Raw genomic sequence first — 26,356 nt, forward strand, 5'->3', positions numbered from 1 at the left:
CATTTTCTAAGACCCTCAAAATGCATTCTGGGAAGAAGTTCACATTTTGCAACTAGCAACACAAATAATATGAATATGTAAAGCATTTAGAAATCATAAGGTGGCCTATATCTATACTTTAACAGTACTTAAACCTAGGGAGGGGTACACCTTTGACAAAATAAGGGAAAGAATGCCTTCTCAAACAATGGTATAATATATGCAACATAATGTAGAAAAGGGATTTAAATGGATATAATTCTATTTAGACATCTCTGATGTAGAGAAAGATGGAACATTAGCAGGGTACATTCACAAAAGGCTTTATTTTTGTCAGGAAAGAAGTAGAAAATCAAGTGTGGGTGAAGAGGACATACGAACCTCATAGCCGAAAACAAGTTATCACTCGATGCTGCCAGTCAAACATTTATTTTACAGGAATACACAGCCTACTGACCTATTGACATTTTCTGAGTCAACCTTTAGTTTGAGAAACAAATGGGAAAACTAATATAATACATGTCCCAACATAGAATTGACAGTCTACAAAGTATTAATTTTAACCGTTGTTACTAGGATAGTTCTAGTAAAATGTCAGCCATGGTTTATGTATTCACTGGGCTAGTTTTCAACCCCATTCCTTCACCTTATCAATCGACTCTTTCCCAAGCAGCCATTTGGACACGTCATGTCAACATCTGCCTCAATTCAAACCTCTTGACTGGTGAGCTCTGAAACCTTGTCATAAAGTAATGTGTGAGGAAAAAAAATATACACTGAAGTGCTTAAATGCCAACAATCCTATGGAAGGCTAGCAGCTATTGCATTAAGTTGTATACAGTGGCTAGGATTGTAGACTACCAAAGAAAACAGAACATGTTAGAGTATTGCTCCATAGCCAAAGATGTCCACTGTTGCGGGGAATGGGGCTGAACCCCAGAAGGCTATTGGGGACCACATCATTGCCCTTTGATTATCTAAGAGGGCTGGTCCACAGCCCCCCTCACCACAGGGAGGTTTGGTAGTTGAACTTGGTCTTGAGGAGATACTTGAGGTTCACCTGAGCCACATCATACACAATGTACCTGGAAGAGCAAAGTTTAGGAAAACGGGGAGACAGGAGACAAATCAATGGTCAAAACAGATCTTTTGCATTTTTATGTTGACAGAATAAAAATGCACATAAATCAGTATAGACAAAAAAATAGTGAGGCTGAGCTTCCTAAGACAGGCAGCGGTTTTGAGGGTTAGCAAAGGATACTCGTTGTATAGCAGGCTAGTGTCGTCGATGTTGGTGTTGGCTCCTTTTCCCAGAGGCACTTGCACGCCGTCTAAGGTGACCGTGGCACTCGGGTCAGGGGCGGTTCTACCCACACCTGGCATAGGGACAGAGGTTCAAATACATCAGTCAGAGAGCTCTGAAAATGGAGACTTCATACATATTTCCACATTGTGGACAATAACATTGGTTGTTACAGAACATTATGAATTGTCTTTGTCGTTGATTGTATTATAAACATGCTCACACATGCTGGTCAGAATTGTTAGGACGAGGTCATAAATCAAACGCGTACCTTTCACACTGTGTCTGCCCTTGGGTAGTTTTGAGATGTGTGACGCCTTCTTCAGCTCATACCTGCATGAATGAACCAAATCATGAATATAGTTTCATAAAGATATACATTTATGAGTTTGTTGATAAGAGTTAGGAGGTCTGTCACTCACATGTTGCCAAGGGCGACCTCTCCCAGTAGGAGGAGGCCAGTGGGATCGGACTGGGAGGTGTGGCAGTAGTTGGCACTCTTGGACACCATGTCGGCAAAATACACACCTTTGCCAAACATGTAACCCGTCTGGAATGTACAAAGACAATACACACGTGATTCCTTATGTCACAACTGTTGCCTTGATTCACTATCCCGGGGGCGCTCGCCACAATTCATTTTTTCCATTGCCAAGAACATTTTGCTTTGCACATAATAAACTATGCTTGCTATCTCAGTAAAAGTAGTCAATTCTACTCAGGAGCCCGTCTACTTTCTACTCAGGTGCTCTTTTGGTGCTTGTTCTAAATATCAGGATTCTCATAGGCTAGTATTGAGGTTAGGTGCATTGTGGGTATAATTATCATTAGTTATTAGATGTTACATATTACAACATAGATTAATTATTTAGGTAGCTTGATCGTGTTGGATAGCAGAGATCAAGTATGGTTAGCAAGGTCATATTATGTGTCCAACCATAATGAGGTTAGTCATGCCCTGAGGTGGGAGGTCTGTGGGGATCAGCTGTGCAGTTTACAGCTGACCTCGCGACCTCTGTGATCGTAGTACAGTATAGACACGCCCTGAGAGGCTTGGACCTCTCACTATAATTCCAGGAAATCTCTCCTGTTCTGTGTGCATCTCTCTCACTTGGAATTTTTCTAAGTGTCTAGATCTCGATTTGCTCGACAACAGGGCACTGTATGGGGTTGACCTTTGACCTGGTGCATTGCTCAGGACACAAGGAAGTGCACTGTATGTTTGTTTGTTTTTTGCGTTTCAATGTACAGTGCTCTACAAGTGTTGTATACTGTACCTGTAATATATAGTGGCGTGAACTGATACTAATGTGATAAGTTAGCGCTGTGGAGGAGGATGGGTGCTTGGTCCAGTTTAGCTCAGAGAGCATGTAATGTGATATACGAGGGTCTTCACTAAATGTCACGTTCACTGAGTTCAAGTCAAGTCTCTGAATATATACATATATCTCAAGTCTTCCAGTCATATGGAACTATAACACCACTTGTTTTCACTCAATGTAGCCTACCTCTACAGCCTGCAGAGGGCGCTGCTGTCCGATGATTCTTAGAATTCTACTTTTGTTTTGGAAGCAAAAGCTTGCCATTCTTAAAGGAGTAGTAAAGGGAAAATGCATGTTTAGCCCTGTTTTAAGGTTACTTATGATCATATACAATGGTTCAGATCAAAACGTTGACAAAACTAGCACTTTTGAGAAAGTCTGATAATTGCTCTACCACCGTTTTCGTCATACAATGGATGTGGATGGGCACCTTGAAAAATCATTCAAAAAACATTTCCTATCAGGTAACAGCTAACGCTACAGGTATATCTGATTAAAAATATGCCATGGCCAGATAGCTAGCTATAAATACTATCCCTGTGTTCACATCGTTCTAAAGTACGCCTGCTCTCCAGTAAGGAGTAGAATTTACGCCCGGTCTCAGTGAAAATAGTGGTTACGACCAGCTGGTGCAACGGTCTTATAGTTATAGACAGAACGTTATGAGCGACTTAGCTTACGACCAGGTGTGAGCCCTGCTGGATGCAACCAGCTCCTGGCTTGTTTATAGGATGTTTACTGTTCATCTGGCTTGTTTATAGGATGTTTACTGTTCATTTGACTTGTTTATAGGATGTTTACTGTTCATCTGGCCTGTTAATAGGATGCACCGACATCATATCCTCCTAAGCAGCAGGTGGCACTGCAGGACTTGAGCTCTCACCACAGGAGCTTCTGGTGGGGCGATACGCAGGCCCTGGGACATGATACCAGCGTAGTTAGTGGTGCGAGAGCCGTGCCACAGCAGCTGGCGATTGGGCAGATCCTGGAAGGGGCGGTACCGCTGGTACTCTCCCTCTCTGTCTATCTTGAAAATCTAGAACCACAGAAGAAGACAAGACATGGCTGGTGTTAGCTAGAGCACCAGCAAGGGAGAGAGCAAAGGCATCAACACTACTCTAATTGAGCCACATACCTCCTCCACTTCCAGTGTGTAGGTGTTGTGAGTAGCAGCGTGTGTGTTCTTGACATACTGCATAATGATCTCTGCCTCCTTGCTGCTTTTGTCAACAACCTGCAAAATGGACAGATTCTTGCTGAATTGTCAGCATTTTCCCGCACACAAATAAAATATACAGCATGAAGACAAATACAATTGAGGGTGCAGTGCAGGAAGAGGCAAAAAAGCCAGAAAGGCTTCTGCGCAGCCTCCACCAAATACAATTAAAATGATAAACCAAGGCACACAAAAATAATACAGAACATAGATAGGATACAAAACATAAAAGTAGAATAATATAGATTATCAATCAGTAGTCATAAATACATAAAAAGCGATAACTACATCAACAACAAAATAAAGAAAAAAACAAAGAAAAAAACAACTATGGATATGAAATTTGCCGTGAAGGAATAAAGAGACCTATTTACAACATCTCAATTAAATAATCTCTCAAGTGTCTTTTGAAACTTGGAAAGGAAGAACAGTTTCTTGCGATATTTGATAAACGATTCCATAATTTTGCACCTCTGAATCTAATAGAAAACTGACCTCTGCAAGTGAGCATTGCACCTGCTGTTCTCCTGCAGCTTGTTATGTTATGTTATGTTATTTTTATTTATAATGCGCCCCCAAACCAACTGTTACATCAGCCCGGGGCGCAGCCCAGGTACAAAGGGAGACAAACAAAAACAAAGGACTGCAAACGAACAGATTAACAAGAAACGCCAGGAATTGGAGAGTGGCTGTCTGCTGTCAGGCGTAGCGCCGCCATCATGCTTCCTAACAAAAGCGTCTGCTCTGAACGAAAGCCTGAAGAAGGTTCATGAACAAACACTAAATCCAATCCCATCTCAGGACCTCACAGAGAAAACTGTGTGGGCCAAAGAGAAGCTGAGCCATACCTCGATCTTGGTCTTGAGTTTCTCATAGTTGATGTCGATGGGGTCTTTCTTGTTGTCCTCTGCCCCTCCTCTCAGCAGACTGTAGGCCACCTCAATGTCCAGCAGGTTGTCCAGCATCTGGACCTTAGCCTGCACAGCAGCAAGTGATGGGTTAAAATATTTAGGGCATTTAGATTTAGAGCTTCTAGATACATTTTAATAAGCAGAATCAGATTCACAATCCGCTTTACTTCCCAAGTACATTTCCCATGCGAGGACCGTGTGTTTGAAAAGGACAGTCTAGACGCCAACCCTCTATGAGCCCGTGGTCTCTCTGGGGAGACGGGCGGAGGGAGGAGAGGACACACCGACGCAGACGGAGACGGGCGGAGGGAGGAGAGAGGACACACCGGCGCAGACGGAGACGGGCGGAGGGAGGAGAGAGGACACACCGGCGCAGACGGAGACGGGCGGAGGGAGGAGAGAGGACACGCAGACTCACCTGGATGTAGTCCAGGTTGCTGAGAAGCGGGGGTTTCTTCATGCCGAAGTCGTGAGGTATCAGCGTGTAGAAGCGATTGGACAGGTCCAGGATGTGGGACTCTGAGGCGTTCTCTGACACCGCCTGAGGGGAGAGAGGAAGGCCTTTAGGAATGTGGAATGAACACTACACTGTGCATTACTGTACTGTACCACAACGTATTATACTCATTTAATGGTGGAGGGTACTGTAGTATAAGACTAATCTAAAACTGAACAACATACAAGTGTTTTATCCAAATTCAACACAAAATGCCACTTTTAGTGACTACTGCAGTCTCAAAATCACTCAACCTCTTCGTGACAAGCGTCTTTAGTATTTAGTAGAGCACCCTTTTGCTGTTAGGACCTGCTGCAACCACTTGTAATATTAGTTGTGTTGAGCTATTTAAATTGTTCTTGTTTGATTTATTGCAAACAGCTGAAAGTTTGTAAATGTTGCCAATAAACCTAATTTGCAATGGGGGTTGAATGATTTTGATTGCAACTGTAGGTGGACCCAAGCAGTGTGAGCAGGGGGCCACCAGGGGGCGCCCTGGGCCACGGACCTGCTGGACCTCACTGAGGAGGGCGTAAGCGCTCTGGATCTGCCTCTTGCTCAGCTTCCCCAGCGGCATCTTCTGAAGGTCAATCTGCAGCCAGGGAGAAACGCGTTACAATGGGAATACTGGGAATACTGGGAATATGTAATTTCATAATTATCACGTAGATGACCCATGTATTCACAAACACACACTCCAATCATACGCACACAAACCTTTTTAATATTGCTTTTACCACATAGCTTTACTTGTATAAATATCTTAGTGTTTTTAATTTGTATTCTTTATATAGATTATTTATTTAGTTGTATTATTTAATAGATTCAAAAATTATTTAAAAAATATATATATATATAATATTTTTTTTTATTGTTTCTTTTAAATCAGTTCAGATAAATCAGTTCTCATTGTTTACATGATTCATGTTTTCATCCATCTCTTTATGTAAAGAACTATGTGCTACATAGACTTGTATGAATGGTGCTTTAGAAATAAAATGACACTGATGTTGACATAACACTTCTATCAGACACACGCACACGCACGCACGCACGCACGCACGCACGCACACACGCGCACACACACACACACACACACACACACGCACACACGCACACACACACACACACTCTGCCTACCTCAAACTCCACCATGGCCTTCTTCATGCTCTCCACATCAAAGATCATCCTGATGAGCTCCTGGATGGGCTTGGCCAGCAGGGACTTGGTGCCGGCGCTGGCCGTCAGCAGCTTCACTGCTTCCTCATCCTGGTGAGCAATACAACACCACACAACCAATCAGGTATGGGACTGGGCCGGGGTCAACCAATCACTGGGTCATGATCTCATAAAAGGTTTCTGTACATAATTGCAGTGGTTGATTTCAATCATCCTCAGGATAAGCTGGAATTGTGGTTTGAAAGTGAATTCTGAGACGTGTGAAGCACTTGTTGAAGTATTCGAGTCTTGGACTTGGACTCCTTTTCAGGACTCATGACTCGACTTGGTCTTGAGCACTGATGACTGCCCCTGGGTTATTGATTTATTTATATACATATATAGCATGTACATAACCCATCCAGACCGGTGTCTATGCCATCTTACCTGTATCTTACACTGTATAGAAATGGTACTTATTGTGTAAATTGTGTAATTAGTACATTTGTAACTTATACATTTGTAATTTGTAAATTGAGTATTGGAGTTTCCGTATTGAGAATAATCTTGGAGCATTTCACTGTGACTACACCGTACATTACATGTGTCAAATAAAAGTAATCTTGAATCTCAAGCATGTTTCTGTGTATCTCAGCTCTTTGACTGTGCCAGAGAGGAGCACATCTTCAAACTCCACTCTGACCCTGATTATTCTGACTGACGAGGATCATGGGTACTCCACTCTGACCCTGATTATTCTGACTGACGAGGATCATGGGTACTCCACTCTGACCCTGATTATTCTGACTGACGAGGATCATGGGTACTCCACTCTGACCCTGATTATTCTGACTGACGAGGATCATGGGTACTCCACTCTGACCCTGATTATTCTGACTGACGAGGATCATGGGTACTCCACTCTGACCCTGATTATTCTGACTGACGAGGATCATGGGTACTCCACTCTGACCCTGATTATTCTGACTGACGAGGATCATGGGTACTCCACTCTGACCCTGATTATTCTGACTGACGAGGATCATGGGTACTCCACTCTGACCCTGATTATTCTGACTGACGAGGATCATGGGTACTCCACTCTGACCCTGATTATTCTGACTGACGAGGATCATGGGTACTCCACTCTGACCCTGATTATTCTGACTGACGAGGATCATGGGTACTCCACTCTGACCCTGATTATTCTGACTGCCGAGGATCATGGGTACTCCACTCTGACCCTGATTATTCTGACTGAAGAGGATCATGGGTACTCCACTCTGACCCTGATTATTCTGACTGAGGAGGATCATGGGTACTCCACTCTGACCCTGATTATTCTGACTGAAGAGGATCATGGGTACTCCACTCAGACTGGGGACTCGTGACACGACTCGGACTCCAGATTTACTGACTTGACTACAACACTGGTGTTAAGTCTGTGTGTGTGTGTGTGTGTGTGTGTGTGTGTGTGAGAGTGACAGACCTACCTGGCCATAGTCAATCTCCAGAGGGTAGAACTTGTTGGGGTACTTGGTGAAATGGGCGGAGCCCCAGGCATTGCCCGTCTTCTCCTCGTACAAGCCCAGGAAGTTGTCCATGGCTGAGTCCTTATCGTGGAACTTGTCCAGCTTGTTGCCCCCGATGGTGGTGCCCACTCTGCCCCATGACCTGAACACCCAGTACCTACAGCCAGGATAGGGAGAGAGATAGGAGGTGACTTTGTTAATCCCCTTGGAGAAATACACCTCTGTATTGGCCCATGCTGGGCTGCCACACTACAACACTTACATGATCTGTAATTAATTAATCGCAATTATTCGGATATCAATTATTTGCCTCTAAATGAAGATATTTCAATTCAAAGACATTACGGCTTTGTGATTGTGATTACTGACCAACACCCAGTGACCCCGGTCAGAACAATGCATTGGTCCCACGCCAGTAGCCTACTTCCATTCTTGTTGTCTTTTTCGTGTCGTACAGCTGGTGAATTTTTGGAATTACGGTGCCTCTTGAAGGCGACTTGTAAGTTGCATGGGAGGAAGCTATTTGAAACGCCTCCATTAAGCCCTTGTCCTCTACCATTGAAATAGCCCTGCAGTCCACAGCAATCCACTCTGGAGCTTGTCAATTTTTCAGAGGTAGACTTGCTCATTGGGATCCTGCTCTCAGTGACTGTGGGTTGAAGCCCACTAGTGGGCTACTGGGGCTGACACCTGTTAACATGTTAAGCATTGATAAGTTAGGCTAGAACTGCTCCGATGGAATGCAAATTCTTCCTTGCAGATATTGCAAACGACCACACTCTTATTAACTGTCTCCTCTGGGAGTTTTTTGAAAGTAAACTTTCTGTTTAGAGGGCCAAGCAAGCTGATTATCCGCCTCCACGAGTTTGTTTGAAGGCAAAGATGCTTTTGTGTGACATTCGATGTAGCCTACGGGGTCAGGTCCAAATTAAGTTTGTCACTTCAGTAATGTTAAATCAATGACGCAGCAACTGTGCCACCTACAGCTGGACGAAATCGTTTAATGTGATTAATTTGTGTTCATTTTTATTAACGCATTCATTTGTTAAATTGACAGCCCTAATAAATGTATATATAAAAAGACCCACACGTCATGAAACTCCTTAAGGGCGACAGATGGTTAAACATCTCTCTCTCTCTTTCTCTCTCTCTCCCTCTCTCTAAATATATATATATATATATATAGAGAGAGAGAGAGAGAGAGAGAGAGAGAGATAAATGTTTAACCATATACAACCCCCATCTTAGGCCCAGGCAGGGGTGCCACCAGGGATTTTGGGCCCCATGAAAAGATATGGCATTGGGCCCCACCCGTTGTAAGGGTTCGATTTGAACACTGGGAGGACACAATAAGAGGGGGGTCTCGGGGTCCTCCCCCAAGACATTTTGAGGTCACACTGAATTTCCTGCATTCTGGTGAATTTTTATGTTCCAATTTGAGACTTTTCTGCATCAATTTATGGTGGAAATGTTTATTTAAAATAAAAACATAACTTAATTCAGGCACCAGGTGACAATTCAAAATATAATGGAATATAATGCATTAAGGCTCTATTGTATTGCTTTGAAATATTTATTCTACAGTAGCCCACCTTTCTCATTTAATATTCTCCCTGATGAGTCAACAGCCTAGATATGAATCGTATCCAGCTAGCTAGCCAGCCAGCTTGGCCATGTAGGCTAAATTTAGGGCAATGTTACCAGTTTTTTAGCTAACTATTGCTAACCAGAATAAAGTTACTAGCTTATGTAAATCTCAGCCAGCCGTAAAACCATCAAACCCGCCATACAAAAACGTTTTTGGAAGAGATTTTTCTTTAGGAAGCTGAGACATAAGCTCCACACCAACACTCCTCACTCTCAAATCACTGATAGCAAGTCCCATTTCCATCACCATTGGCAGCAGGACCGAACCATTTAACGTAAATATAGAGAAGGGGGCAAGTGCATTCACTGCCCGTTTGAATTTGCATAGCATGTGCAGAAGACGTATGGCAGATATCTGACAGCTAACTAGCTCTGTGATCTAACAGCTAACTAGCTCTGTGATCTAACAGCTAACTAGCTCTGATCTAACAGCTAACTAGCTCTGTGATCTAACAGCTAACTAGCTCTGTGATCTGACAGCTAACTAGCTCTGTGATCTGACAGCTAACTAGCTCTGTGATCTGACAGCTTACTAGCTCTGTGATCTAACAGCTAACTAGCTCTCTGATCTAACAGCTAACTAGCTCTCTGATCTAACAGCCAACTAGCTCTGTGATCTAACAGCTAACTAGCTCTGTGATCTGACAGCTAACTAGCTCTGTGATCTAACAGTTAACTAGCTCTGTGATTTACAGCTAACTAGCTCTGTGATCTGACAGCTAACTAGCTCTGTGATCTGACAGCTAACTAGCTCTGTGATCTGACAGCTAACTAGCTCTGTGATCTGACAGCTAACTAGCTCTGTGATCTGACAGCTAACTAGCTCTGTGATCTGACAGCCAACTAGCTCTGTGATCTGACAGCTAACTAGCTCTGTGATCTGACAGCCAACTAGCTCTGTGATCTAACAGCCAACTAGCTCTGTGATCTAACAGCTAACTAGCTCTGTGATCTAACAGCTAACTAGCTCTGATCTAACAGCTAACTAGCTCTGTGATCTGACAGCTAACTAGCTCTGTGATCTGACAGCTAACTAGCTCTGTGATCTAACAGCTAACTAGCTCTGTGATCTGACAGCTAACTAGCTCTGTGATCTAACAGCTAACTAGCTCTGTGATCTGACAGCTAACTAGCTCTGTGACTCTCACTGGCTCAACGGATTATTACTTCCCGGTCCACCCGGCAAAACAGTTCAACTCAGCAAATGGGAGGGAAAAGAGCCCCCATACTCTTGTGTCATCTACATCGTCTGTCAAACAGATTGTTTCCACAGAGAATGAATTGAAATTGACAGATACGGACAACACAGCGGACTAGATCACCACAGGGCCTCTGGGATGTACAGGAGGTGGACCTGGCAGAGCTGTGAGTCTTCAGGCAGAGCGTCCTCTCACCGTTTCTGCACGTCGTCCTCCAGCAGCTGCAGCTTGTAGTACGAGTTGGTCCCCCTGTTGATGTCCACCAGACCCAGGGTGGCGCTGTAGATCTTGCCGTTCTGGTCCAGCACGTGGGCGCTGTCCTCTAGACCTGAGAGTTCACAATACAGGAATTATCTTTATTATTATTATTTTTTTAAGGCCTCAAAGTTCTACAGCGTGCATAAAACAGATAAACACGCGCACGCGCACACGCACGCGCACACACGCACGCGCACACACGCGCACACACCTGAGTCTGGGTCCACTGCTGCTCCTCCTTTAACTGTCAGTTTCATCTTCTTGGCTTTGCTGCCACCTGGAACATGAAGAAATGTTTTCATCTACAAGATGTCCAAATATAAAACCCAGCATATATCAAGGTAGCAGCCTCACTCCTTTACTGGTCATTACTAGGGCTGGCCTGTGTCATTTGAGTATTCCACTATTCGTTCGGTAGGTTGGTATTTGAAGCTCAATTCAGTCGTTTTTTTTTCCTTCTCTGCAGCAAAACTTTGCAAAAGTAGCTCAAACTACAACATTATAGTTATCGGGGCCGCTCATGTACTCGTAATAATGCCCTGATACTCCAAACTGAACTTCGGTGGAGAGACAGATCTCTTCTGATAAGATATAGCGAAAATGCTTCTTAGACAAATATCTTAACCGTATTGAAAGTTAGAAACAGGGTTGGATAGATAAACGGTGAAAGATAACGTACATCCAGTTCGCTAGCTTACGTTACAACATTAGCCTACTGTCAGCCAGCATCGTTAGATGGTGGCATGGTACATTGTTTGCTCAGCTTGTCACCAGTAGACTTAATAATACAGACTATGCAAGGCTGCCACCTAGGGGATCAATTTAGATTTTTTTATTTTCTCAAGTATTCGTTCATAAACTACAAAGAGTATGAAGCCTGTAAAATGGTAGTTGGGACAACCCTAATCATTACAATCTAAATGCATCTATATCCTGGTTATAATCATCTAGTCATATCCACACCTTCACCCTCCTTCACTCTCCCCGTGCTCTTGACAGCCACCGCTCCGGACTTGGAGGCCGCAGCCGGAGCCTGGGCCTCGAGTTTGACCCCGGCCCCCCAGGGTGAGATGGCGTGCAGGGAGACAAGCTCCTGGAGGGCCTTTCCAGAGGACTTGATGTCTGTGAGGAAGTTCTCAGAGACCACGCGCACGCCGGCCTCCTTCACCTCCTCCATTTTCTTGCTCATCTTCTCCACTTCCTCTGAGAGAGAAGATACATATATAGATGACATTATACAATATAATATAAATATAGCTGCACAATATACAGAAAGTGCAAAGTTCTTACATACTCAATGAAAGCAATTACAATCTTCAGAAAAATTCCCCAACCAGCTTTTTAAAATGTCCTAATGGCACTCGAGCTCTGGCCCCAGAGTTGTGTTCCTAGTGATGGCGCTGCAAAACTACAAGCAGGCTTTCCTACTTCACAACTGATCAAGGGGACCTCAAGGGTTAACCAGTCTTGAGTTCTGGAAGCTTCTGTGATAGGGCCTTATTGAGAAAGACGAATACAGAGCAATGGATCGATCTACGAGACCTGAGAGAGACCCAGCCTACATTTCTATAGTGTTCAGTGATAAGTACTGTTATGATCTAAGCAGTCACCCAGTGGATGTGTCATATCACCCTGTGCCATCTAGCGGGTAGTACAGGTCTATGCAGCGCACACGTCTGTGTCACTTGATTCGGGCCGAGGTAGTCTCGTGATTCAAGAAAAGTAGTTTAGTGCGAGCGAGACAACACAGAGTGAAAATCTAGCTAACAGTTTTACTATCAACTAGCTAACAACAAGACTGTTTCACTAGCACTCTAGTAACGCTAGGAAGAGGGTTTATCCCTCCAAATGTGTTCCTTAACTTTGTCTAACATTACAGGTAAAGACTCCAAGCTGTTATCCTTGCCAGAGGTGGTTGTACTACTAAGTACTAAATGAGGGGTGCCAACGATTATGAAACCTTGATTTTGTTGACATTTATTTGGTATTAAATAATTGTTATGATTTTGGTTGACTCCATTGAAACATTAATAAATACAGTATTTCACACATTGATATATTCAGTTTCTCTATAACTATATTCTTTATATATTTTTTTATGTACTGTTTGTGTATTGCCAGTCAGGGGTGCCAGTAATTTTGGAGTCCACTGTAGCTAGCTATTCACTGTGTACACAAGTACCATCCACGTGGACACGGGGGTGAAGCCGATTATGAGGTCGGCTGCAGGAGTGGAGCAGTTCGGACGGTGCCGAGTGGGCACGCTCCGCGTATCGCAGCACCCCTGTGCAGGCACGCTCGCCGCTTGACCCGAAACCACACCCGCGTGATATGGTAGAGTATGTATCGATTGTGATGTTCTGTTGGAAATGATCGGCAGTTATAAATAGAATAGAACGTTTATTCGCCATGTGTAACAAGTATGGGTACAGGAACATTGGACTTCTTGCCATTGCTGGACCTTCCAGTCCGAGGTACCCAACTAGACATTTAAAGGTGCAGGGCACTGAGATAAGACTGCATCCAGTTGTTTTAGTACAGTGGTTGTGATCTGCTGTCCCGCCTCCATCCTCTGGATGTTGATTGGTCACTTACTCTTGGTGCTGAAGCAGAGAGCCGCCTTATTGGCTGAGCTGGTGATCTTCCCGCCCAGATCCTCCACGGCCGCCTTCAGCTCATCTTTGTTCTTAGTCAGTTTGCCCACAGCCACCAGCTTCATCCCTGTCAGGGGTTTGTCTACAGAGCAGGCAGACGCACACACACACACACACACACACACACACACACACACACACACACACACACACACACACACACACACACACACAACACAAATTTGTCCAGCAGCTACTGTAAAGCACAGTGCAGTACATGCTGTGACTATGGGAAACTGGCCCAGTTCTCCCAATACACCACACCCTGTCCATCCCTCCCCTCACCTGCGGGGGCTCCCTCTGGGAGGGGCCTACTGGGGGCGCTGGAGGCGCTCGGGACGGGCGCGGCCGCAGACGCGGACGGAGGGGGCGGGGCCACCTTGGGGAACAGCCTGTCCTGCCTCCTGAACTTGAACTTCTTGAGGAAGGGGACCTCGTGGAACTCCTGGGAGGAGAAAGACATGTTTTATCCTTCCTTCCTCCCTCCTTTCCTTCCTTCCTTCCTTCCCGCCTTCCTCCTTACTCTATAGCTGTGTTCGGAATCGCTCCCTCGTTCCCTCACTCCCTATTCCCTATATAGGGTTCACCATGTAGTGAACTACCTAGGGAACGGAGAAAATGTAGGGTACATGCACTGTTCCCTGCAAATCAAGGTGAATTGTGGGTAATAAATAGTGGACTATATAGGGAACGAAAATTCCGTGGAGAATTCGGACTCTACAAACAAAATGGCTGACGCCTATATAGTGCAGCGATTCCGAACACAGCTTATGATTAACTCAAGGAAGGAGGGAAAGACGCAGTGCCATCAGCTGGTGGAATTTAAAGTTTCAAATTTCAAATGAAGAAGAAAACTTTAAAAAAAGAAAGAAATTGAGACTGTCTCACAATGAAATGTACTTTATAAATGAAATGTATTATTATTATTATTATTATTAAATTCCTTTTTCCATGCGGTACTTGGCTCCCCCGGTACGGAGGAAGGGGACCCACCTTGGGGGTGACCCAGTCCTTGCGGTCGGGCGTCTGGGTCTTGAACATACACTTGGTCCAGGCGGTGATGTCTCCGGTGCAGTAGAAGGCGTCGCTCTTGAACACCAGCTGACCCGTGCACTCCCCACAGGGCTTGAGCGCCCCGAACGCCATGCCGTCCGACAGGCTGTCCACGATCTGTCTCACACACACACGCACAGACAGTCACAGACACACACAAACACACACAGACACAGACACAGAGACAGAGACAGAGACAGACACAGAGACAGACACAGCATGGAAATGACGCATGTTTTGAGAGGCTTGGTTAACGAGCGACAGGACATTTAATTGGCCTTCCATAATCAGGTCCAAACAAGCGTGGGTGGTCTAGAACAGACTGGACCAGACTCACTAGCAGAGCCAGAGGGAGGGCGTCTAGAACAGCCTCACTAGCAGAGCCAGAGGGAGGGCGTCTAGAACAGCCTCACTAGCAGAGCCAGAGGGAGGGCGTCTAAAACAGACTGGACCAGACTCACTAGCAGAGCCAGAGGGAGAGCGTCTAGAACAGACTCACTAGCAGAGCCAGAGGGAGGGCGTCTAGAACAGACTCACTAGCAGAGCCAGAAGGAGGGCGTCTAGAACAGACTGGACCAGCCTCACTAGCAGAGCCAGAGGGAGAGCGTCTAGAACAGACTGGACCAGCCTCACTAGCAGAGCCAGAGGGAGGGCGTCTTACGTTGGATTCTCCAGAGGGCACCTCCTGCCCGTTGGCGATGAGCAGCTCCTTCATGTCGTTGGTGGAGCAGAGCTGCCGCAGCTTGTCTTTGATGCTCCAGACCAGCTGGCTCTGCTCCTTCATCTGCAGCTCCAGCTTCTTCTTCTCCTCCTCCTCCTCCTTCTTCTTCTTCTGCTTCTTGGAGCCCCCGTCTCCGTCCACCTCGTCAGCCTTCCTCTTCCTGGGAGTCAGAAGTTTTCAATTCATGTCAGTTATCTAGTTATTTACTTTACAGTAGTAAATCATCAGTTATGCAAACCTTTAAATGCCCCCCTCTCCCCCATAATGTGCCCCCCCTCCCCCATAATGTGAAGCAATAACAAGTTGAAAACATCACTTCCCTTGAAGGAACTTTGAAGGCTCTTTCAAATGATCTTCCTAAATGAGCCCAAAAGGGAGTGTGTGATCTGTACCAGGTTTGAACAAACAACTCGGACACCTTCATTTATCAGCGGAGTTCATCAGTGGCTCCGTCACTCTGCGACCCAAACAAGCTGGCACACGTCGGTGTCCCCGAGGTCACAGGGAGGTCACCATCCCGGCCCATCAGGGGTGAAATTAATCAGCATCCCTGAGGCCTATCACTGTCCTCCGAACACCCACACAGTGAGAAACGCGCACACCCACACTCACACAGTCACACACATGCACAAGGGCACACACACAAATACACAGGAAAAGAAACACACACCTTCCTTCCTAATTACTGCCCTGTGGAGGTCACCGTCTGACCCTCTGGGGAAGAATGAAAAAGCACACCCAAGAAAAACATTCCACCTCAAAAATCAGGTCTGGGAGCAGAAGACTGTATAAAACGGTCAGCCATGGTCTCTAGATGCGGCACATGGCTGAAGATGTGCCCACGCATGGTGCTGGTGTGTGATCTTTGTTGAGTTTGTGACAACTTGCATGTTAATTCTGCTCGTTCTCCAGGCTCCGTTGGAGAGTGTGGGAGGGAAGAGCTGGTCCTGATCTAGTGAGCTCATCCTTTCAACCAGCTTCTGGCTTCTGGCCAACCTCAGGACCCTTCGGTGAGTACGGACTTGTAGTTCTACACATCAATGTTCATTTTCGTAGATGAAAACTATGACGAAAATTATTCGTCATCAATGTTTTATTTAGTTATCTTCACGAGACAATAACTAGATAAAAACTAATTTATGGCAAAAACTATGATGAAATCTGTTGACATTTTCATCAGCAAATAAACATTTGACAGAAATGTTAGAGAGGGACGATTTGGGAAGAGATCCAATCAGAATGCTGAGATTTCTGTGAAAGCTGTGGCTCATGAATTCGAACAGCCAAGGAGAAACAGAAATGTAATTCAGTAGCTTTGTCCATCAGTCTAATAGATTTTCCTCCAGGAGTATATCGACACCTTCTTAAAATAATGGTAATAAGTCATATTTTAAAGTTTTTCCAAAAAAACACAAAAAATACAATGGTTAGGCCAACTACATATAGACATAGGCCATTATATGACCAGGGTGGGAACAGTGATCTTCTCAATTGAGGATGTAGTCAATTTTACCAGAGGAGGCTAGCATCATGAAGAGATGACTTGAAGAGTTTTCCTCAAAAACTGACTTGGGCCATTATTTTAAGAAGGTGACGATATGAGTTTGGAAATTCTAGTGAAATGGTTAAATAATGCATTCCACTTTAATTAAACCCATACGATTTTAGTCAACTAAATCTACTGTAGATTGAGTCAACTAAAATCAATGATATTTAGTCAACTGAAACTAGATTGAAACTAAAACAATTCAGATTACCAAAAAATGACTAAAACTAAATAGCATTTAGTCAAAAGACTATGACAAACTACAGTAAATCAATATTTACAGTCAAAATTAACACCGCAACACATTGGTCATCTGCTTTGGAGCAGGAGATACTGAGATCAATCAATTTGGGGAGAGTCTGCTACCGTAAGTATATCCTCCAGTGCCTGAGAAAGTTCCAGCAGCCCTGCATTAGTCGTTGCTAGTAGAAGGGATATAAAATGTTCAGAACCATCAACGTTGTGTTTGTCTGATCCTGGTTGTCTTCCCTTCAGGAAAATGTCTGCCAACATCACCGGCATGCTGAACGCCACTCTCCCAACCGTCAACTCAACCCTGCTGCCCTCCCCTTCTTCCCAGCAACCCCTGTGGAACTCATCTTCCCAGCAACCCCTCTGGAACTCATCTTCCTCCTCCGCCGACCTGCTGGTCTCTCCCAACCTGGCCTACGTGGCGGCGGAGCTGGTCATCGCCGCCCTCTCCACCGCCGGCAACCTGATGGTCTGCGCCGCCGTGGGGCTCAACAGGAAGCTGCGTACCGTCACCAACTACTTCCTGGTGTCGCTGGCGGTGGCCGACGTCTGCGTGGGCGCGCTGGCCATCCCGTGCGCCATCCTGACCGACGTGGGCGTGCCCCGCCACGACCTCTACCTGTGCCTGCTGACGCTGAGCGTGCTCATCACGCTGACGCAGAGCTCCATCTTCAGCCTGCTGGCCGTGGCCGTGGAGCGCTACGTCGCCATCTTCCTGCCCTTCCGCTACCACGCGCTGATGACCCCGCGCAGCGCCGCCCTGGTGATCCTGGCCACATGGGCGCTGGCGTTCCTCATCGGCCTGGTGCCGCTGATGGGCTGGCACGGGCCGCCGCCGCCGTCCGGCTACTGCCTCTTCGTGTTCGTGGTGGACATGACCTACATGGTCTACTTCAACTTCTTCGCCTGCGTGCTGGCGCCGCTGGTGGTCATGTTCCTCATCTACGCGCAGATCTTCGCCACGGTCCGGCGGCAGTCGCGCCGCATCGCGGCCGAGCGCCTCGCCGGGGGTGGGGCCGGCGGTGGCGGGGAGGAGGAGCAGGCAGCCAGCATGAGGCGGGAGATGAAGACGGCCACCTCCCTCTTCCTCGTCCTCTTCCTCTTCACAGTCTGCTGGATCCCGCTGCACGTCATCAACTGCTTCCTGCTGCTGTGCCCGCGCTGCCCGGTGCCGTTCGAGCTGCTGCTCGCCGCCATCATCCTCTCGCACGCCAACTCCGCCATTAACCCCTTCCTCTACGCCTACAAGATGAGGGTCTTCCGGGAATCCTTCAAAGCCATCTTCCTCTGCTTCCGGACGACAGGGCACGGGGAGGAGGACGGCGGTGGGGGCAACCGATCACGCCCTGGGCACTGAGCGACGCTGCGATTGTTGTCTAGTGAGGTGACTACTGTACAGAAACGCTAGGAAGTGAGTGAGCTATGGTTGGAGCAACAGAGCAGGTTCTCAGTGATGTCAGCAGTGGTGAGAAGAGGAAGTGTGCACGTGTACCAGGTGTCCCCGCATCGCTCGCCAGTAAACTTCCACCCTCGCTTACCCACGCCGGGCTCCATCTCAGGTCCTCTGACCTGCCGACGAACACGCCAGCTACGCCACTGAAAAGCTAGCGATGGAAAGCTATTCGATGGCGCAGGTGAGCTGTATTTATATGGAGGAGTGAGTTTAACAAAATCTCTGTTGTAATGAACTGACCAACCAGGATATCAAATAGCATTGGGTTGTTGTATTGTCCATACAGTTGATCTATCCGTGATCCTATTGATCCGTATGGATTGCCCAACATGGTTCAGCATGTATGTGGACCACGGATTAATTGCAAAACTAAGTAATAATGCCCCAAAATCTTGATGTCGCAGTGGAAAAATAGGCAAGGCAGATGAGCATGGTGCGTTTTACTTTGAAGTGCAATGATTGGTTGATTATGCAAAAAGCCCTGGTGTGTTCACGTAGAGGGAATGCTGAATCCCAATTGCATTTCGGTTGCAAAAAGTGAGAGGATCGGAAGAAGTAGAAAAGCCTTGCTGCTAGGCTATGAACATTAACTCACATCGTTTATCTCTACAACCCTGTTTGTAACTTGAAATAAGATCATATAGGCCTATTCATCTAGGAAGCATATTGCACACAATATTCCAGGCACCAACAAGCCGATCGTAGAGTAGAGAATGTGAGCCGCGAGTGTAGCCTACAGACGTAACGGAGAATGGCCAGTCTGCACGCTGTGCGCATGCGTGCTGGAGCAAGTGGGGAAGCTATTTCATTTCTAAAGACGTTTCTAAAGATCATATTACAGAGGCATGTGAAAAAACACAACAAGCCCTCGCTCTATGTAAGCACAACTAGCGATTCATAAAGACAGATTGATGAAAACCGTTTCGCAGCAGAAAATAGATTTTTTACAAGCCGCATTCTCAGTGCCCCGTCCGCCGCCATTACATGGATATACTGGCTCGCGCTGGATTTTAAATTTCTTCTACAGGCCTCCGAATTACACCAAAATTATCTCGGTGAGTCAAACGTCTTATAATATGCCGTAAATAAGGTCCAGGTTGTCAAAAACGAGCATTCTCCTTTAAAAAATATCCCCCCACACCCCCACCCCCAAATCTCCGCGTACACCACTGTACCAACAGGTGCCCCGTGGCATGGATGGAGGACAAACAGGCTCCTCACCCTTCAGACTTGACGATGGGCAGCTTCCTCTTGAGCTCCTCCTTATCTTCCACCCTCAGCGTGTTGAAGCCTTTGAGCTGGGCAGCGCTGTACTCGGGTTTGAAGTCCAGCTCCTCCCTGCGACCCACAAAGCAGGCAGTGTGGTACCAGCGGTCGATCAGGCCCAGCTGGGGCTTCTCTGGGTCTATGGTCTTCTTGGACACCCGGATCTGGTCCTTGAGCGGAGGGGGGAAGCAGGACTTTCATCCATACTGTAGCATAATACTGCAATCTGTCTGCCGCGTATATGTGTTAATACCTGTGTATGTATACCTCTGTTGTTTTTGTGTACTTAGATAACAAATGTATGTGTCCAGACTATTGCTGTCCCATTTGTCTGAGAAAAATAATAACAAAAGGGGACAATTTCATTTTGCTTGATGAACTGTAAATAAAGGTAACTAGTGACCATGTCTAACCTTTTCGATTTTCTGCTCACAGCCTTTGCATGTGCTGCGGTTGGATTTGGCATACTCCACCGCAAAGTTATTCAGCGTTTTCTCTCCCTTGGCTCCGCCTTTGGAGTCCCCCTTTCCTGTGGAGGGGGGGTAAAGAACATCAGCGATCTGACCTTTCACCTTCTGCTCATGTGTCATTACTACAAAAGTCCAATTTATTAGGGCTAGAATCGATTTGATTCCGATTCACAAGGTTCAGAATCGATTATCACGATTCAATTCGATTCAATATCGATTCGGTTAGTGTTACTAAAACCTGGTTGTTTTTTTTTGCTGTAAACTTAATTACATGACTGCCAAGTTATGCAACACATCAATACTAGGGCTGGGTATCAATACTGAAGAATGAATGAATGAATGAATGAATGAATGAATGAACTGTTCAATTCAATAAATAAATAAACTATTCAATAAAAGATCGATTTGGGGGTTCATGAATCGATTCTGAATCATTTGATCGATTTTTTTTTAACCCAGCCCTACAATTTATGCTTCATAAGTCAAATGTTGTACGACTCTTAAGTATTCTTTAATTTAAGATAGGATAACAATTAATCTACATTGACATTTCATCACTTGGACCATGTAATTCATTTGTAATGCTGTAATAAGCCTTAGAGCTACTGGTTTTGATATTGGGGATCCACTCATGAGTCTGAAGGACATCGCTGTGATCAGCGAATTACATAAACCAGGCGAAAGGTCAAAGGTTGAAGTCTGACCTCCTGTGGCTCCCCCGTTGTCAATGGCCTTCTTGACCTTCTCCTGGTCCTCCCAGCGGAGGTCAGAGAACCCAGCAATGTCGGCTGTCGACTGGGCCGCTGCCCGCAGCCAGAAGCAAGAGAAGTGGTGCCAGTGGGGAACCTTCCCATCAAACATGGGCGACTGCAAAGGACAAGACGCGAAGGGGTGGGTTACAGGGGAGGGACCTTGATGAAGATGGTGAGGACTCGGAGCCTCCACAGCTCTCCACAGCTCCATAGCAGAAAGAAACCAAGGCCATGGTATGTTCTTCACCTACTACAGCTAAACATTGGTGAATAGAATTATTATCACAGCAGTCATGTCAACTCATTCAATTTCCTAACAGTCTGGAGGTGGAACGTCCTGTGGCTGGGCCTTCACCATCAGATAAAGACACACTGTTATTCATACTGAATAATGTTTTTATTTGATTTAAGATGGACACAAATCTAAAATTCGACTGACTTCAGGCCCACTGCTCAGTTCCTGTAATACCTGCAGTGTTTATGACAATTTCACAAGACACTCTATGGGGTGTCCTTTCTGGCAAGACCTCATTCATACATATAGCCAGTACGGTTCTGAAGCTAGACATTTTGATACGAGTGTCATTTTTGGCGTGTTTGCTCCAAAATAGGGTGGGAGTGGAAGAGGTTAAAGGGAACATTAAACATGTTATAAAAATAGTTACTTTATATCAACCTAAGATCCCTCCTAAAGGCCCATGGGTCTCATACTTTCTATGTTTATTAGGGACAAGTCGTTTGAGAAGAAGCTAACTAGATGGATCTATGCCGATTATGTGGGGCATTTGACCATCTTACAATCTTACACAGAGATTGCCTGATTCAAAACATTGAAATTACATTTTCTACAAGCATCAAATAACTCCCATGAATTGTAATGACATAATTCAAGCTGGAGCTACGTAAGATGAATAAAAAAAAATCTTTATTAAATCTGACAACTAGCTAATGCTAGCTCGCTATTGATACACATAACTAGCTATCTTGCAAAAGTGAGCTAGCCATTTGAGTTTGGTTTTTCCTAAATGAAGGCTGTAACGTGGTATTGTTATGGAGAGGTCTTGTTGGTTGGGTCAGGGCCGCATCAAAGGACAGAAGCAGTCAAGACTCTGGTTTCATCCACCCCTTCAAGCAGGCCATTATAACCCTGAAGAGGGCCCATCGCAACAATACCGATACATCGTGCATGCCAGAACAGTATCTAACGCAATTAATTCAATTAAGTCATTTTCGGATAACCAAGCATGATAGGGCAAATTAATCTGTGCATTTGGGACCAACCCTGCCTGCTCTTATCTGTGATAGAGAAGAGCCCGTACATACATACCTGCACCATGATGGCCATGCGCAGAGAGTCTTTGGCGATGCTTTCTTTGCATTTCTTGCACGACGCGCGTCCGGTTTTGGCATATTCGGCTTTGTAAAGCTTGTCGTCTTGTGAATCTGCCATCCTTGTTTGGGGTTTTCACTCGAAATGAGATTAGTAGAGTGTGAAGCGAACTTTCCGAGCCACAACAATCACAATGCAGCAGCAGATTGGGCTCCAGACATGGAAGAAGCCCGCGTGCACCAGGGGTGTGTTCAGCCTCGACAAAACGTGGCAAAACGTTAATTGAAACGGAAACAGGGGTGCGTTGAACACCCTGTGTGGTTAAACGGGGATTATTTATCAGGCTGCTGATTTGGTAACACCTCTGACACACTCGTTAACGAGAGAAAACCTACCCCAAAGCCCGTTGCACTCCGTTTCACCACGTTTTCAGGAAACTATTCGGTCAACCCGAAAACCGTAGCAAAACAGTGCAGAACATTTTGAGATTGAACTCACCCCAGATACCCGCGTAGAGGCGCAGACAAGAGCAATCGAGTGAAAGCTGATCATGAATTTATTAGCCGTGGAAAGTCGATCAGATTTTTTCAGACAGATTTCATCTTTTATGAGATTATAACAATGAGGTGGAGACTCACGATTTCCACATGGATTTACATTGCTCTCACCCGGCGTTGCCCTCATGCTGTGTTCACACCGGGCGCAGCGAGAAAATTTGCGCCCGGTGTGAACACAGCATCAGTCCAGTAGGTCATTGATCAGACTGATTCCCCATGCCAGATGTTTTAAATGGCACATCCTTGATAGGTTGAAAGTAGACACAAAATAAATCACTTATATGATCCATTTTGTTCATCTTTATCAAGAGAGATAAAAAGTGTACTGTATGGCAAATAAGCTTGATTTGATGTAGGCCTACAGTCAGACACCCAGTATGCTTGAAGACTTAAAAATGGGTCCATCTGTAAATTCATGTCAGTCAAGTATCAAGTATTGGATCAGTTTTGTGCCGTATTGACAAGATCCTTGATCAGCCACTGGATGTCAACTCAACAAACCAATGGATGTCAACACTACACACAACAAATGCCAGTCAATACATACACCAACGTTATGGAATAATAATTTAAAACTAGTGCTGCGAGCAGCAGTGAGCGGGCCCTCGCACCCCACGCGGGTCGGGGTGTGGCGCCGTTAAAGGGTGTGCTATTTCGGTGTCCAGTTCTGACAGAAACGTCCTGTCACCAGTAGGTGGCGCTCTAAGCGTGACTCAATACCGACGCATAGATGTGTTCAGGACAGTACCTTGATGAAGCGTGAGAAATGTTGTGTAAATCGGACAAAGTATGTAGGACTTATGAGGACTTCCTGTAAGCAGTAGGTGGCGCTGTAGGTATGACGCAATACTGACCTACAGATGTGTTCAAGATGCGACCTTCATGAAGCGTCAGCAATTTGGTGCAAATCGGATGATGTATGCAGGAGTTATGAGGACTTCCTGTTTCACCAATAGGTGGCGCTATAAGTATGAAGCAATACTGACACATAGATGTGTTTAGGACAGAACCGTCATGAATCGTGAGATAAATCGGACAAATTGGACAAGTATGTAGGAGTTATGAGGACTTCCTGTAAGCAGTAGGTGGCGCTGTAGGTATGACGCAATACTGACCTACAGATGTGTTCAAGATGCGACCTTCATCAAGCATTAGCAATTTGGAGTAAATCGGATAATGTATGTAGGAGTTATGAGTACTTCCTGTTTCACCAGTAGGTGGCGCTGTAAGTGTAACTCAATACCGACGCATAGATGTGTTCAGAAGGTGACCTTCATGAAGCGTCAGCAATTTGGTGCAAATCGGATAATGTATGCAGGAGTTATGAGGACTTCCTGTTTCACCAATAGGTGGCGCTATAAGTATGACGCAATACTGACACATAGATGTGTTCAGGACAGAACCGTCATGAAGCGTGAGATAAATCAGACAAATCGGATAATGTATGGAGGAGTTATGAGGACTTCCTGTTTCACCAATAGGTGGCGCTATAAGTATGACGCAATACTGACACATAGATGTGTTCAGGACAGAACCGTCATGAAGCGTGAGATATATCGGACAAATCGGATAATGTATGGAGGAGTTATGAGGACTTCCTGTTTTACCAATAGGTGGCGCTATAATTATGACGCAATACTGACACATAGATGTGTTCAGGACAGAACCTTCATGAAGCGTGAGATATATCGGACGAATTGGACAATGTATGGAGGAGTTATGAGGACTTCCTGTTTCACCAATAGGTGGCGCTATAAGTATGATGCAATACTGACACATAGATGTGTTCACGACAGAACCGTCATGAAGCGTGAGATATATCGGACAAATTGGATAATGTATGGAGGAGTTATGAGGACTTCGTGTTTTATGGCGAAATGTCAAACTTTGGCGGGGCGCCACGGCAAGGGTGTTTGGTGAAAACTCAATTTTTTTGATAACTTTTGATCACAAAGGTCTTAAGATGAAGCTGACCCGATATGAAGTTGATCGGATGAAATCTGTAAGAGGAGTTCGTCGAAGTACAAGGCATGGAAATGGTCAAAACAAGGACAAAATGGCACATTAAAATCAAGATGGCGGCCTTCCTGTTGCATGTTGGGTATAGCTCCAAGAGACATTTTAGTGCGTCTCGATGAACTACATATGCCCACCGAATTTCGTTCGCCTACATCAAACTGAAAGGTGGGGCTCGCCATTTTAGATTTTCCAGGGGGCGCTCTTGAGCCGTTTTGCCACGCCCATTTCCGTCACCCATGAATTATCAAATTTTTCACCGGGACTGACGTATCTGCAAAGTTTCATCCGTTTTCATCGATGTTTAGGCCGCCAAAAAGGCATTTGTTTTGGAAGAAGAAGGAGGAGAAGAAGGAGAAGGAGAATAATCCTTCGAAATACAATAGGGCCTCGCACCGCCAGTGTGCTCGGGCCCTAAAAATGTAGCCAGAAGGAAACAGTCAATAAACATGTTGCTTTTAAAAGGTTTATTTTAAAATGTTTAAAGGACATTCCAAAAGCGAGATCCTTCCTCAGGCATGGTCAGTCTAGGGGTAACCCCCAATTACTGCCCTTTGCAGATCTAAATGGAAAAGACAGACCAATTACACATCAATAATCTGGGATGCAATCTGATTTTTGCCTTGAGGCATACATTCATACCTACCAATAAATATAGTCCTCAAATCACTGGAACCTGCTCCAGGAACACTTGCTCTGAGCAATACCCATACCCCTTTGTTGGCTTTTGGCGTTTTTAGGGCCCGAGCACTGGCGGTGCGAGGCCCTATTGAAACTCGAAGGATTATTATTCTTCTCCTTCTCCTTCTCCTTCTCCTTCTTTACTCCAAACAAATGCCTTTTAGGCGGCTTGAACATCGATGAAAACGGATGAAACTTTGCAGATACGTCAGTCCCGGTGAAAAATTTGATAATTCATTGGTGACGGAAATTGGCGTGGCAAAACGGCTCAAGAGCGCCCCCTGGAAAATCTAAAATGGCGAGCCCCACCTTTCAGTTTGATGTAGGCGAACGAAATTCGGAGGGCATATGTATTTCATCGAGCCACACTTAAATGTCTCTTGGAGCTATACCCAACATGCAACAGGAAGTCCGCCATTTTGCTCTTAATGTGCCATTTTGTCCTTGTTTTGACCATTTCCATGCCTCGTACTTCGACGAACTCCTCCTACAGATTTCATCCGATCAACTTCATATCGGGTCAGCTTCATCTTAAGACCTTTGTGATCAAAAGTTATCAAAAAAATTGAGTTTTCACCAAACAC

The 26,356-nt window shown here is 45.4% G+C and overlaps 2 protein-coding genes across 2 annotated transcripts; one reads left to right on the forward strand and one right to left on the reverse strand.

The window, feature by feature from the left end:
* Window positions 1–305: 305 nt before the first annotated feature.
* On the reverse strand, window positions 306–22,696 carry LOC311321426 (poly [ADP-ribose] polymerase 1-like). The gene is made up of 22 exons (XM_084453404.1): window positions 22,516–22,696; window positions 21,141–21,303; window positions 20,380–20,495; window positions 19,922–20,136; window positions 15,390–15,609; window positions 14,669–14,845; window positions 13,961–14,120; window positions 13,617–13,757; window positions 11,985–12,224; window positions 11,233–11,298; window positions 10,959–11,091; window positions 7,879–8,074; window positions 6,368–6,496; window positions 5,736–5,819; window positions 5,150–5,272; window positions 4,669–4,797; window positions 3,740–3,838; window positions 3,488–3,640; window positions 1,705–1,832; window positions 1,554–1,615; window positions 1,241–1,355; window positions 306–1,064 (listed from the first exon to the last, which is right to left on the reverse strand). The coding sequence occupies exons 1-22, from the start codon at window positions 22,636–22,638 to the stop codon at window positions 983–985; spliced, it is 3,054 nt and encodes a 1,017-aa protein (XP_084309530.1). The 5' UTR covers window positions 22,639–22,696; the 3' UTR covers window positions 306–982.
* adorb1a (adenosine receptor B1a) lies at window positions 17,495–18,604 on the forward strand (the record flags this gene model as incomplete). The annotated part of the gene is made up of 1 exon (XM_084454166.1): window positions 17,495–18,604. The coding sequence occupies one exon, from the start codon at window positions 17,495–17,497 to the stop codon at window positions 18,602–18,604; it is 1,110 nt and encodes a 369-aa protein (XP_084310292.1).
* Window positions 22,697–26,356: the final 3,660 nt, after the last annotated feature.

This window comes from Borostomias antarcticus, assembly GCF_949987555.1.
Source record: "Borostomias antarcticus genome assembly, chromosome: 19".
Lineage (NCBI taxonomy): Eukaryota > Metazoa > Chordata > Actinopteri > Stomiiformes > Stomiidae > Borostomias > Borostomias antarcticus.

What these genes read in the sequence shown, in the direction of transcription:
- LOC311321426 (XM_084453404.1), bottom strand. Translation starts at nt 22,638, where the DNA reads ATGGCAGATTCACAAGACGACAAGCTTTACAAAGCCGAATATGCCAAA. An exon ending in GTGAGCAGAAAATCGAAAAG is followed by an intron (nt 20,137 to 20,379) that starts GTTAGACATGGT and finishes CCTCCGCTCAAG; the next exon opens with GACCAGATCCGGGTGTCCAA. An exon ending in TGCCCTCTGGAGAATCCAAC is followed by an intron (nt 14,846 to 15,389) that starts GTAAGACGCCCT and finishes TGTGTGAGACAG; the next exon opens with ATCGTGGACAGCCTGTCGGA.